Genomic DNA, 13,180 nt, shown 5'->3' on the forward strand with positions numbered 1-13,180 from the left:
TATACAAACTACTATACATAAAATAAGATAAGCAACAAGGATTTACTGTATAGCACAGGGAACTATATTCAAAATCTACTAATAACCTATAATGGAAAATAATCTGAAAAAAATATATGTACATAAAATTAAATCATTTTGTTGTACACCTGAAACACAATATTGTGTATCAACTATATTTCAATAGAAAAAGAAAAGACAATCTGTTATATCTATAAGATGTTTCAACCACACACACACCAGTTATAGTAGATACATACAAGATGAATAGAAGGGAGTAAAAGAATACCACTATGGAAAATCATCAATTCACAAAAGAACAGCAAGAGAGGAAGAAAGGAACAAAGGGATACAAAAGAGCCAGAACGTAATTAATAAAGCAGCATTAACAAGTCCTTATCTTAAAAAAATTACTTTAAATGTAAGTGGATAAAATTCTCCAATCAAAAGGCATACAGTGGCTGCATGGATAAAAGAAAACAAGACCCAACTATATGCTGCCTATAAAAGACTCACCTCAGCTTCAAGGACATATACAGGCTCAAAGTGAAGGGATGGTAAAACATATTCCAGGTAAATGAAAACCAAAAAAAGAGCAGGGATAGCTATACTTATATCAGGAAAAATAGATTTTAAGTAAAAAAGTGTAACAAGAGACAAAGAAATTCAATATATAATAAAACCAATTATTCAAGAGGAAATAACAATTGTAAATATATATGCACCCAACATCAGAGCACCTAATATATTAAGCAAAAACTAACAGATCTAAAAGGAGAAATACACAACAATATAATAATAGTAGAGGATTCCATTTTCAACAATGGATAGATCATCTAGACAGAAAATCAATAAAGGAATGTTGTACTTGAACTATACTTTACACCAAATGGGCCTAAAGAACATTCCATCCAACAGCAGAATGCACAGTCTTCTCAAGCACACATGGAACATTCTTCAGGATAGATCAAATGTGAGGTAAAAACAAGTCTTAGCAAATTTTAAAAGATTGAAATCATACCAAGTGTCTTTTCTGATTTTTCTTCATCTTTTCATACCATGGTATTAAACTAGGTCAATAACAGAGGGAATACTAGAAAATTCACAAATATGTGTAAATTAAACAACACACTTCTGAACAACCAATGGGTCAAAGATGAAATAAAAAAGGAAAATCAAAAAATATCTTAAAACAATGAAAATAAAAACACAACATAACAAAACTTATGGGATGGAGCAATAAAAGTTCAAGTCAAGAAGGGATATTTATAGTGATAAATGCCTACACTCAGAGAAAAGAAAGACCTCAAATAAACAATATAACTTTATACCTGAAGAAAATAGAAAAAAAAAAAGAGAAAGAAACTAAATTCAAAGTTAGCAAAGGAGAAGAAATAACAGTGAAATAGAACAGAAATAAATGAGCCCCAAAAAAGAAAAAAGAATAAAACTAAGAATTTTTTAAAAAGATAAACAAAATTGGCAAAACTTTAGCTAGACTACCTATGAAAAAAGAAAGAAGACTCAAATTACTGAAATCAGAAATGAAAATGAGAAAATCACTACCAATTCTACAGAAATTATTTTTTAAATCATAAAAGACTACTATGAACAATTATAGGCCAAAATATTGGATGATCTAGTAGAAATGGATAAATTCCTAAAAATATATGACCTACCAAGAATAAATCATGAAGAAGCAGAGTATCAGACAAACCAATCATGAGTCAGGAGCTTGAATCAGTAAGCAAAAATCTCCCAACCAAGAAAAAGCCCAGTATTTGATGGCTTCATCAGTGAATTCTACCAAGCATTTAAAGAAGAATTGATACCAATTCTTTCCAAACTCTTCCAAAAAACTGAAGAGGAATGGGTATTTCAAAACTCTTTTTGCAAGTGCAACATTACTCCAATATCAAAACCAGATAAAGGCACTACAAGAAAAGAAAACTACAGGCCAACATCCCTGATGAATACAGATCCAAAAATTCTCAGTGACATACTAGCAAACCAAATTCAACAGCATATTAAAAGGATCATACACGATGATCAAGTGAGATTTGTCCCTGGAATGCAATATATGAAAATAAATCAATGTGATAACCACATTAATAGACTGAAAGATAAAAATCATTTGATCTTCTCAATACATGCAGAAAGAGCATTTGACAAAATACATTATCCTTGATTGATAAAAACCCTCAACAAATTGGATATAGAAGGAACATACTTCATCATAATAAAGGCAAGATATGACACACCACAGCTAACATCTACTCAGTCATGAAAGGTTGAAAGCTTTTCCTTTAAGGTCAGGAACAAGACAAGGGCACTCATTCTCACCATTTCTATTCAACATAATAACTGAAGTCCTAGAGAAAGCAATCAGGCAAGAAAAAGAAAAATAAACACCTGAATTGGAAAGAAAGAAGTAAAATTGTCTCTGTTGATGATATAATCTTGTATATAGAAAATCCTAGAGTCCACCCCAAAATTGTTAGAACTAATCAGTAAATTCAGGAAAATTGCAGCATACAAAATCAACATGCAGAAATCAGTTGCATTTCTATATACTAATGATAAACTATCTGAAAAAGAAATAAATCAACAATAGCAACACAAATAATAAAATACATAGGAATAAATTTAACCATGGAAGTGAAAGATCTATATTCCAAAAATTATAAGACATTGATGAAAGAAACTGAGGAACACTTAAATAAATGGAAAAATATCCCATGTTCATGGATTGGAAGAGTTAATATTGTTAAAATGTTCATACTACCCAAAACCTTATATAGAGTCAATGAAATTCGTATCAAATATCCAACGGAATTTTCACAGGAAAAGAAGAAACAATTCTGAAATACATATGGAACCCCAAAGACCCCAAGGAATCAAAGCAATCTTGAGAAAGAACAAAGCCAGAGGCATCACATTTCCTGATTTCAAAGTACAATACAAATCTATAGTAATCAAAACGGTATGGTACTGGCATTAAAATAGATACATGGAGCAATGGAACAGAATAAGGGCCCAGAATTAAACCCTCACAAATATGGGCAACTAATGTTTGACAAGGGCACCAAGAACAGGATATGGGCAAAGAATAATCTTGAAGAGATAGTGTTGGAAAAATTGGATATCCATATGCAAAACAATGAAACTGGACCCTTACCTTATACCACTCAAAAGATCAACTCAAGGACTTCCCTGGTAGCATAGTCGTTAAGAATCTGCCTGCCAATGCAGGGAACAAGGGTTCGAGCCCTTGTCTGGGAGGATCCCACAGTGCCGTGAAGCAACTAAGCCCATGCATCACAACTACTGAGCCTGCGCTCTAGAGCCCACAAGACACAACTACTGAAGCCCACACACCTAGAGCCCATGCTCCACAACAAGAGAAGCCACCGCAATGAGAAGCCCACACACCACAACAGAGTAGCCCCCACTCGCCACAACTAAAGAAAGCCCACACACAGCGACAAAGACCCAACACAGCCAAAAATAAATAAATTTTTAAAAAATTAACTCAAAATGGACTGAGAACTTAAATATTATACCGAAACTGTGAAACTCCTAGAAGAAAACATAGGGAAGAATCTCTTTGATATCAGGCTTAGTAATGAGTTTTTGGATATGACATCAAAAGCACAAGCAACAAAAGTAAAAATCAAGAAGTGAGAATACATTAAACTAAAATGTTTCTGCACAGCAAAGGAAGCAGATGAATAAGTTCTGGGGATCTAATGTACAGCATGGTGACTATAATTAACAATAATGTATAATAAAAAGAAAGACAGAGAAGATACTGGTATTAGGTTAGTGAAGGAATGAGAGAGTTTTAAGAAGAAATAAGTGATACCCAGCATTAAATGTGGTACCGAAATCAAACAGTAAAAGGACTAAAAAAATCACATTAAACTTTCAGTAACATTGCCAAAGCAGTTTAAGTGGATAGACAGATAGCAGTCAGAGAGTACTGGGATAGACTGATGAAGCAGAACATTGTTACAGTGAATTTGAAAAAGATGATAATTTGAGCATGACCCCTTGGATTCTTCTCCCTTCCTTTTCTGTATTCTAACCCTAGGGGAGAGAGAATAAAGCAAGAGAGTCTAGATGCTAATACAGTACCTGATCCATGAATTCTCTTCCCTCGGGTCAGAATTCTGCTTTGTGGGCAAAGTCAATAGGTTAGGAAAGCCCAGGGAAGAGAGGCAATGCTCAGCAGGGCCTTGTACTTGAGGTTTAATGCTTTGCAGTCTCTGTCTTGAAATTCTTAATAAATGTATCTTTGAACTTGTGGTTTGTATGTGAAGTATGATAGGAAAATGAAGCATGCACTTGGAGGTTTGGCTCATGCAGTACTGTCTCCTATTACTTATCTTCCCCATGGGACAGGCTCTTGGCCACCCACTCATTATGCCCTGGCACCTTGGGTCCTGCCTGGCTTTTCCTTCTCACTCCTTGTCCTGAAAACTAGTTCTGGGCTCAGGTATGAGGAGGGTCAGCATAGGGTATTTAAGTACTGTGACATCTTGAAGTAAGGCATGCCAGCAATTGTCCTCCCCGAACCCCAGCTAGCAAAATTATGGTGTGGCTGGTGGCGGTCTCATCTAGGCAGGGATGAGCTTCTTACCCACCCCCAATCCAGGTACCAAGGGTGTCACAGTGCAGAGGTTGCAATATCCTTGGGGGTTGCCTATCAGCTATGGGTTGAGGTGGTAGGTCCACTGTAAGGGAAGATGTCTGGTTTGACTTCTTCAGACCCCACCCCTGGCTGAAGTATTATATGTCAGTCCAATGACTGTTGAGAGGGAAAACTGAGCAGCTAGTGGGCTGCACATGTGCTAAACCTGGTGACTATATGAGTTTGTACTTGACCGAAGAGTATTCTCATGTCCAAGGGAGCATGGCATTATATTCCAAATAAAAAGTGCCATGATGGGTAGAGAGTAACCACAGAAGAAAGGAAAAGCTTTATATTTAATACTTTTCTTTTTTTTTTTTTTTTTTTTTGAACAAACCTGTGTCCCCTGCATTGGCAGGCGGACCCTCAACCACTGCGCCACCAGGGAAGCCCCTATATTTAATACTTTTAATGGTATTTTTCCCTTGGCTTTTGAACTAGAGGCCCTCCATATTCATTTTGTACTGCACCCAACAGATTACACAGCCAGTTATGGATGCAATAATGCAGAAATGGTAGAATATAGTATACAATGGTACTTTCCTCTAGATAGTAGGATTTTAGTAATTAAAAATTTTAAACACAGATGATGAGAGAACTAGAAAACTGAAAGAAACATTTGAAAAAATAGTCTAGAATGAGTCACGGGAAATAAAAAGATAGGAAATATGAAAAGATTTGAAGCATCAGGAAGGACAGAATGAAATGGTGGCATGTTTCTATTATGGAAATTTAAAAAGAAAGAAGAAAGAGAATGAGAGAAAACCAGGATTTGAAAAGATAGTAACTGAATTTTCAGAATTGATGAAAGGTTTTAATCTTCAGATTCAGGAACTATAATAAATCAAAAGTAGGATAAATATAAAGAAACTTACAATAGCAAAGGTTGTATAGCTCAATAGGTAAGGTTGAACTTCTTAAAACAGCTACAGAGAAAATAATGATTACCTAGAGAAGGAAAAACCATTAGACAGAGAGCAGACTTCTCAACTGCAATAGAAGAAGCCAGAAGTCAATGAAAAATAATTCTAAGGCCTTGAAAATCAAAGGTTAAAGATACATGAACATATTAATATAAAACAGAACATAAGTTGAAAAGCATTACAAGTGAGAAACAAGGTCACTACAAAGTCTCAATTCTTCAAAAAATCTTAATAATTCTAAAGTTATATGCACCTAAAAGATAAACTCAAAATAAAAAGCAAAAATTTACATACCTACAAGGAAAAGTGACGTATCTACCATTATAGTGGGAAATTTTAGCCAATATCAAGTCAACAATGAGTCAAATAAGTACACAAGACTTTGAACAGTACACTTAACACACCTGATCTACTGGACATAAATAGCATACTTCATCCAACAATAGGAAAATATATTTTCTTTAGGTACACACGAGAAATTTATAAAATTTGACTACATGCTAAGCCAAAGATTTGATTCTAAAACTTTTGTGATCACAATACAATTAGGTTAGAATTCAATAACAAAACAATAATTTAAAAGGCTCATGTCTGTAAATTTAAAAATGCATTTCTAAACAACTCATTGCTCAAAGAAATTGTAGCAGTTACTAGACAATTATTTATGAGCAATAATGAAAAATTACAATTATGAGATATTCCACTATTTGTTGATGCAGCTATAGAGGTACTTAGAAGAAATTTTATTTCCTTAAACACATACATTCGAAAGAAAAGGAAGTTTTAAGCCTAGTAGGCTAAATAACTAATTCAAAAATTTTAGAAAAACAAACTCAAAAAAAGAAATAATGTAAAAAACAAATTGAGATAAAATAGACAACAACACAAACGCTCAATAAAGCCAAAAGATGGTTCTTTGAAAAGACTAATAAAATAGAAATATCTCTAGGAAGAAGAACAAGGAAATAGAAGGAAGGCACAAATAAAAATATTAGAAATGATAAAAGAGAGGCATACCTACAATTACTTCAGAGATTAAACAAATATAAGACGATATTATGGACAACTTTGTGACATTAAAATTGATACTAAAATTGCTAACTGAAGACATGGATGAATTCCTGGAAATAAAATACTACAAAAATGGATTTTATAAGAATTAGAATTCCAAAATAGGATTTTAACCATTAAAGAAATTGAGTTAATAGTTATAAAATTTCCCCACACACACACTCAAAAACTCCAGGTCCAGCTAGATTTCTATGCAAGTTTCCATCAAATATTCAAGGAACATGTATTTCCAATCTTATACAAAATCTCTCAGAGAACAGAAAAGAACAACTCATCCTAACTTACATGATGAATCTAGCATAGCCTTGATATCAAAAGAGGAAAAGGATAGTACAAGAGGAGTAAAACCACAGGCCAATCTCACTCATGTATATTCGCACACACAAAAAATTAAATAATATTAGCAAATGGAATCTATCAATGTATATGAAAGTTAATTCATCAAGACCAAGTTGGCTTATTCCAGAAACACAAGGTTAGTTTAATATGGATATATTAATAACTATTATCCATCAGATTAACATAGTAAAAGAGAAAAACCATATGAACTTTTATGTGGAAGAGAAAAAAACTTTGAATAAATTTCAGCACCAATTCATAAAAAAATCCACAGCCACCTTGGAATAAAAGGGAACTTCCTTAACCAGGTAAAGTTTAACTCATAACCTGTAACAAATATTATACAAATAGTGAAAATGATGAGAGTCTTCCTTTTAAGATCAGGAATAAAATAAGGAGACCTGCTATCACCCTTCTAAGAAACATTGTATTTGATGTTCTAGACATGCAGTAAGAATAAAAGGAATGGAAGCCATACTTATCAGAAAGAAAAACAAAATCATCATTAGTTGCAAGTAATCTGATTTTTTTTAATTCCAAGAGAATATATACATAAATTATCACAATATAAGAGTTTAGCAATGTTGCTGAATGCAAAAATCAACATTCAAAAGTAAATTGTATTCTATACAACAGGAATAACTGGTTAGAAATTGTAATTTAAAATTTTTGACTATTTATAATAGAAAAAAAAAAGAGTACCTAGGAATAAGTCTAATAAAAATGTCCTGGAACCTTTATTAAAAATTACAAAATCTTATTGGCAGACATGTAAAAAGACCTAAGTAAATGGAGAGTTATATATTATTCAGGAGTAGAAAGACACCCCAAATTGATTAAAATATTTAGACAAATTATAAAAATCCCAGCTAAGTTTTTTGTAGAATTTGACAAACCAATTCCAAAAATTTATAGGAAGAAAAAATAGGTCCATGATATTGCTAAGAAATTCCTGAAGGAGGACAAGAGTTGGGGTCAGGGTGGGGTGGGTATTTGTACTATCACTTCTCAAGATTTAAAAAATAAAGTTATAGTAATACAGATAATGCAGCATCTGTTCAAATATAGACAAATATATCAGCTAATCCATTTGTGGTTAACTAAAGCTAAATACTCTTAAGACACATTAATTACTTTTCTTTTGCATTACTTACATAACCTTGCTTCTTGGTAAGGCTCTGGGAGAGTGGCAGTAATTCAGAGAAGAATGGGTAAATGTGTACTCCTGGTGGGGCTTGCTGAAATCTAGCTATCAGGACTTTCAATTCAATGGTTACACATAAACTACAGAGCCATCTGACTTAAAGGGACCATGTAAACCAGGACAGTGAAATTATCGGCAACAATTATGCTTTACTGAAGACACAAGTATTCTGATAGGTTCTGTTTGGGTCATATGGCCATCCTCACCTAATTGCTGTGGCCAATGAAATGTGGGGTTGTGGAGGTAGTATCACATAAATCACATGAAATTAATAATTTCACCACAGAATAGGGGAGGGATGGTTCCCTCAAAGGAAGGGATATTAAGTACATAAAAAGAATTAGGTACATTATAGTCATCTGGAGAGCAGGGACCACATAAGACAGTTCTTTTTATTCTACACAGTATTTAGGATATGCTTGAACTATGATACCAAAAACAAGACAAAACAAAACAAAACAAAACTCTGACTCATTGATGCATTTTACTTATTGATTTTATAATGCGATTAACTATTTTTTCTTGTACCAGTTTTTCCTTCTTAGTTATATTCATTCACCATCATGTTAAAGAGTTTGAAGAGCTATCTAAGAAAACGAGAGTACTTTTGGAATATAATGTATACAATGGAAACCAAAGAAGCCTGTAATCTGAAAAACCAGAGTCAATTTCCAATGCTATCTTTTTTTTTTTTAATTTAATTTATTTATTTATGGTTGTGTTGGCTCTTCGTTTCTGTGCAAGGGCTTTCTCCAGTTGCAGCAAGTGGGGGCCACTCTTCATAGCGGTGCGCGGGCCTCTCACTATCGCAGCCTCTCTTGTTGCGGAGCACAGGCTCCAAATGCACAGGCTCAGTAATTATGGCTCACGGGGCTAGTTGCTCCACGGTATGTGGGATCTTCCCAGACCAGGGCTCGAACCCGTGTCCCCTGCATTGGCAGGCAGATTCTCAACCACTGCACCACCAGAGAAGCCCTCCAATGCTATCTTTTAGTAGCTGCATATTTTTTCCAAATTATTTAACCTATCCAAGCTTACATTTCCTCATTTATAATAAAGATAGTAATACTTACATTTAACTGGTAATTATGAAAACTGACATAGCTAATTTACATAAAGTATGACCATGTAGAAGCAGTATTTGTTCAAATAGTGGTTGATATTGTTATATTTACTGTTTGTTCTTCACTATTAGTTGGGCATTATTTGGGTACATTTGAGGATATCTTGATTGGTGAATAAAAGCTTATATGGAAACTATAATGCAGATAATCAATTTGTGGTTAACTAAAGCTAAATACTCTTAAAACGCATTAATTACCTTTCTTCTGCATTACTTACATAACCTTATAATACCACAGAAAGCAAGTATGAGAACTGTCCACAGATAAATAGCGTTCTTCTTCTAAATCCTAAAAGAAAATGCAAAAGAAACTATGATAAATTTAGATGACTGATTGCTTCTATTATATTTGTCTTTGTGAAATTATATATATACATCTTTTCTGTATATTTTGCCCCCAGTTCCTAATATCTGGTCTTTGACTTGGTTACTGACACCTAGCTCCTAACACTTTTTAATTTCCTGAGTAATAGGAACGTCTGGCACAGAGCCCCTAAATTCCTTTTGTTCTAATGAGTTAACTCGGTGGGCTCCTGGCTGGGAACTGATCACTAGAGAAACCAACCCATGGTTAAAAGCTTGGAACTTTTGGCTCAGCCTCCCATTCTCAGCTCAGCCTCGCATTCTCAGCTCAGCCTCCCCCCATTATCTGGATAGTGGAGAAGGGCTGGAAAATGAGTCAATAATCAATCATGCCTACTTGATGAAGTCTCCATAAAAATCCTTAAAGTATGAGAGTAAGAGAGCTTCCAGGTTGGTGGACACATCCACATGCCAGCAGGTGATGTACCCAACTGCACAATGACAGAAGTTCCTGTACTCAGAACCCTTCTGGACCTTGCCCTATGTACTCCTTGACCTTGTTGTTCATCTGGATCCTTTTACCATATTCTTTATTTTAACCAGTAAATGTGTTTCCCTGAGTTCTGTGAGTTGTTTAGCAAATTACTGAAATTGAGGAGAAAGTTATGGGAACCTGGATTTATCACCAGTCAGTCAGTAATTGGCAACTGAAGTGGGTGAAGTCTTGTGGGACTGAGCCCTTAACTTGTGGGATGTGACATTAACTCCAGGTAGATATTGTTGGAACTTTGAATGGTAGTACCCCTAGCTAATATAGGAGAATTGGTCAATGTTGAACCCCCCCCCACCACCAATATCTGGACACAGAAGTGTTCTCTGCAACTGTACAAAGGAAAACAGTGAATTTTCCTCGAAAGTCTTCCTCAATGAAACACAACTAATTAATTTTCTTGTTTAATTGTTCTCAACAAGGGATGAAATTGCTTGCAAAGAAATGTTTGGCAATGCTTGGAGACATTCTTTGGTTGTTATAACTGAGGCCTTTTGAGTGCATTTCAAAAGTCACACATACCTCCTTAAAGGCTGTAAGGTCTGATAGCACTATATATAAATGACAAATATATTCCTATATATACATGTATTAGTGTGTACATATTTTTTATATAACATTACACATTTATGTGGACTTCCAACACATAACAAAAGGGAGAGAAATCCTTTACTTCCTCAGGAATTGTGTTCATGAAACTGGGAAACACACAAACTCAAAAAGCCAAATTCAAATATTTTTCAATCTACAGGGATTGAAATGTGAATTACTATATACATCTGGCCTCTCCCACTTCACCCTACTTGTTTCCTGAAACTACAGGTTACTAAGTAAAAGGAAAGCAACAGAACTTAGAGAAACACTTTACTCGTAGGGAAAAAAAAAAAGTGAAAAGAAGGCACAAGCCCCAGAGTAAAGGCAGGACTTGTCACATGAAGTCTCTACGCAGCAATGGCTTTAGATACACTTATGTGGGAACATCAACTATAAGGTGTGTGGCCAGTACTTTGTTATGAACTAGTACAGTGCCATTGCTTTAAAATTACTTATTGTTAGGGGCGGAGTGAAGATGGCGGAGTAGGAGGACACATCCACTAGGTGCTGGTGAAGGACCTCAGACACCAAAGGGGACAGGAGGAATCCCCATGCCACCAGGTAGGACACAGGAAGGAAGGAGAGGGGGGAAGAAAAGTTGGAGGTAGGATGGGACTGGCACCCCTGAGGGAGGCTGGGGGAGGGGAGAGGTTCCTACACTCAGAGGGGTCCACTCATGGCGTGGGGATTCATTGGGATGAAGAGGGACCTTCTGGGGATTGGGGGATCAGAGGGGAACATGGTCAGCATCTCCCCTGCCACTTGAGCCCCGGCAAGCCTCCTGGGGTTCTGGGCCTGAATCCATCCCCGGCCCCCTCTGGCCAGTCAGATCCTGGGCCTAAGTACCCCCGCTGAGGCCTCTTCCAGCCGCACGGGTCCTGGACCTAACCCCCACCCCTCAACTAAGGGCTTTTCTGGCTGCACAGGTCCAAGGTCTAAGCCCTACGGCCCGCTAAGGCCTTTCCTGGCCGCGCAGGTCCTGGGCCTGAGCCCCACAGCCCCCAGGCCTCCTCCAGCCTTTTAAAAAAAAATTCTTACCTTTTAATCTTATTTTTTATTTTATTTTTTCATTTTTAAAATTTTATATAAATATATTTTTGCTGTTGTGGTTCTGTTTGGTTTTGTTGTGGTGATTTCATTTTTATTTTTTCTATTGTATTTTTAATTTTTCTAATTTTATTTTTTCTTTATTGTTATTGTTCTGCTCTTTTTTTTTTTTTGCCACACTGTGTAGCTTGCAGGGTCTTGCCTGAGCTCCTGTGGTGGGTGTGTGGAGTCCAAAACACTGGAGTAACAGAGAAGCTCAGATCCCAAGGAATGTTAATTGGTGTAAACTCTCCCAGAGGTCCTCATCTCAGAACCAACATCCAGCTCCAACCAACTGCCTGCACACTCCAGTGCTGGATGCTTCAGGCCGAACAACCAGCACAACAGGAACACAGTCCCACAAATCAAAAAGAACGAGATGACAAAAAAAATGTGTTACAGATGAAGGAGCAAGGTAAAAACCTGTAAGACCAAATAAATGAAGAGCAAATAGGCAACCTACCTGAAAAATAATCCAGAGTAATGATAGTATAGATGATCCAAAATCTTGGAAATAGAATGGAGGTATGGATTGAGAAAATACAAGAAATGTGTAACAAGGACCTAGAAGAACTAAAGCACAAACAAACAGTGATGAACAACACAATAACTGAAATGAAAAATACTCTAGAAGGAATCAGTACCAGAATAACTGAGGCAGAAGAATGGATAAGTAACCTGGAAGATAGAATGGTGGAAATAACTGCTGAAGAGCAGCATAAAGAAAATGAATGAATGAAAAAAAAAAAAAAGAAAATGAATGAAAAAAAATGAGGACAGTCTCAGGGACCTCTAGGACAACATTAAATGCACCAATATTCGAATTATAGTGGTCCTAGAAGAAGAAGAGAAAGAGAAAGGGTCTGAGAAAATATCTGAAGAGATTAGAGTCAAAAACTTCCCTAAGATGGGAAAAGAAATAGTCACCCAAGTCCAGGAATTGCAGAGTCCATACAGGATAAACGCAAGGAGAAACACACCAACACATATTAATCAAACTAAGAAATATTAAATTCAAAGAAAAAAATATTAAAAGCAGCAAGGGAGAAGCAACAAATAGCATACAAGGAAATCCCCATAAAGTTATCAGCTGATTTTACAGCAGAAAGTCTGCAGACCAAAAGGGAGTGGCAGGATACGTTTAAAGTGGTGAAAGGGAAAAACCTACAACCAAGATTACTCCACCCAGCAAGGATCTCATTCACATTCAACAGAGAAATCAAAAGCTTTACAGATAAGCAAAAGCTAAGAGAATTCAGCACCACCAAACAAGCTTTAAAACAAATGCTAAAGA

The 13,180-nt window shown here is 35.7% G+C and overlaps 1 protein-coding gene across 1 annotated transcript in view; it reads right to left on the bottom strand.

The window, feature by feature from the left end:
- The window catches only part of CATSPERE (catsper channel auxiliary subunit epsilon), a 238,213-nt gene that overhangs the window by 206,101 nt on the left and 18,932 nt on the right, over positions 1-13,180 (bottom strand). The window contains exon 5 of the mRNA XM_024754501.1: positions 9,577-9,642. Within this exon, the coding sequence (XP_024610269.1) occupies positions 9,577-9,642 (66 nt within the window). The remainder of the gene's footprint in view (positions 1-9,576; positions 9,643-13,180) is intronic.

The sequence above is a fragment of the Neophocaena asiaeorientalis genome, unplaced genomic scaffold, assembly GCF_003031525.2.
Source record: "Neophocaena asiaeorientalis asiaeorientalis breed wild unplaced genomic scaffold, Neophocaena_asiaeorientalis_V1.1 scaffold524, whole genome shotgun sequence".
Taxonomy (NCBI): Eukaryota; Metazoa; Chordata; class Mammalia; order Artiodactyla; family Phocoenidae; genus Neophocaena; species Neophocaena asiaeorientalis.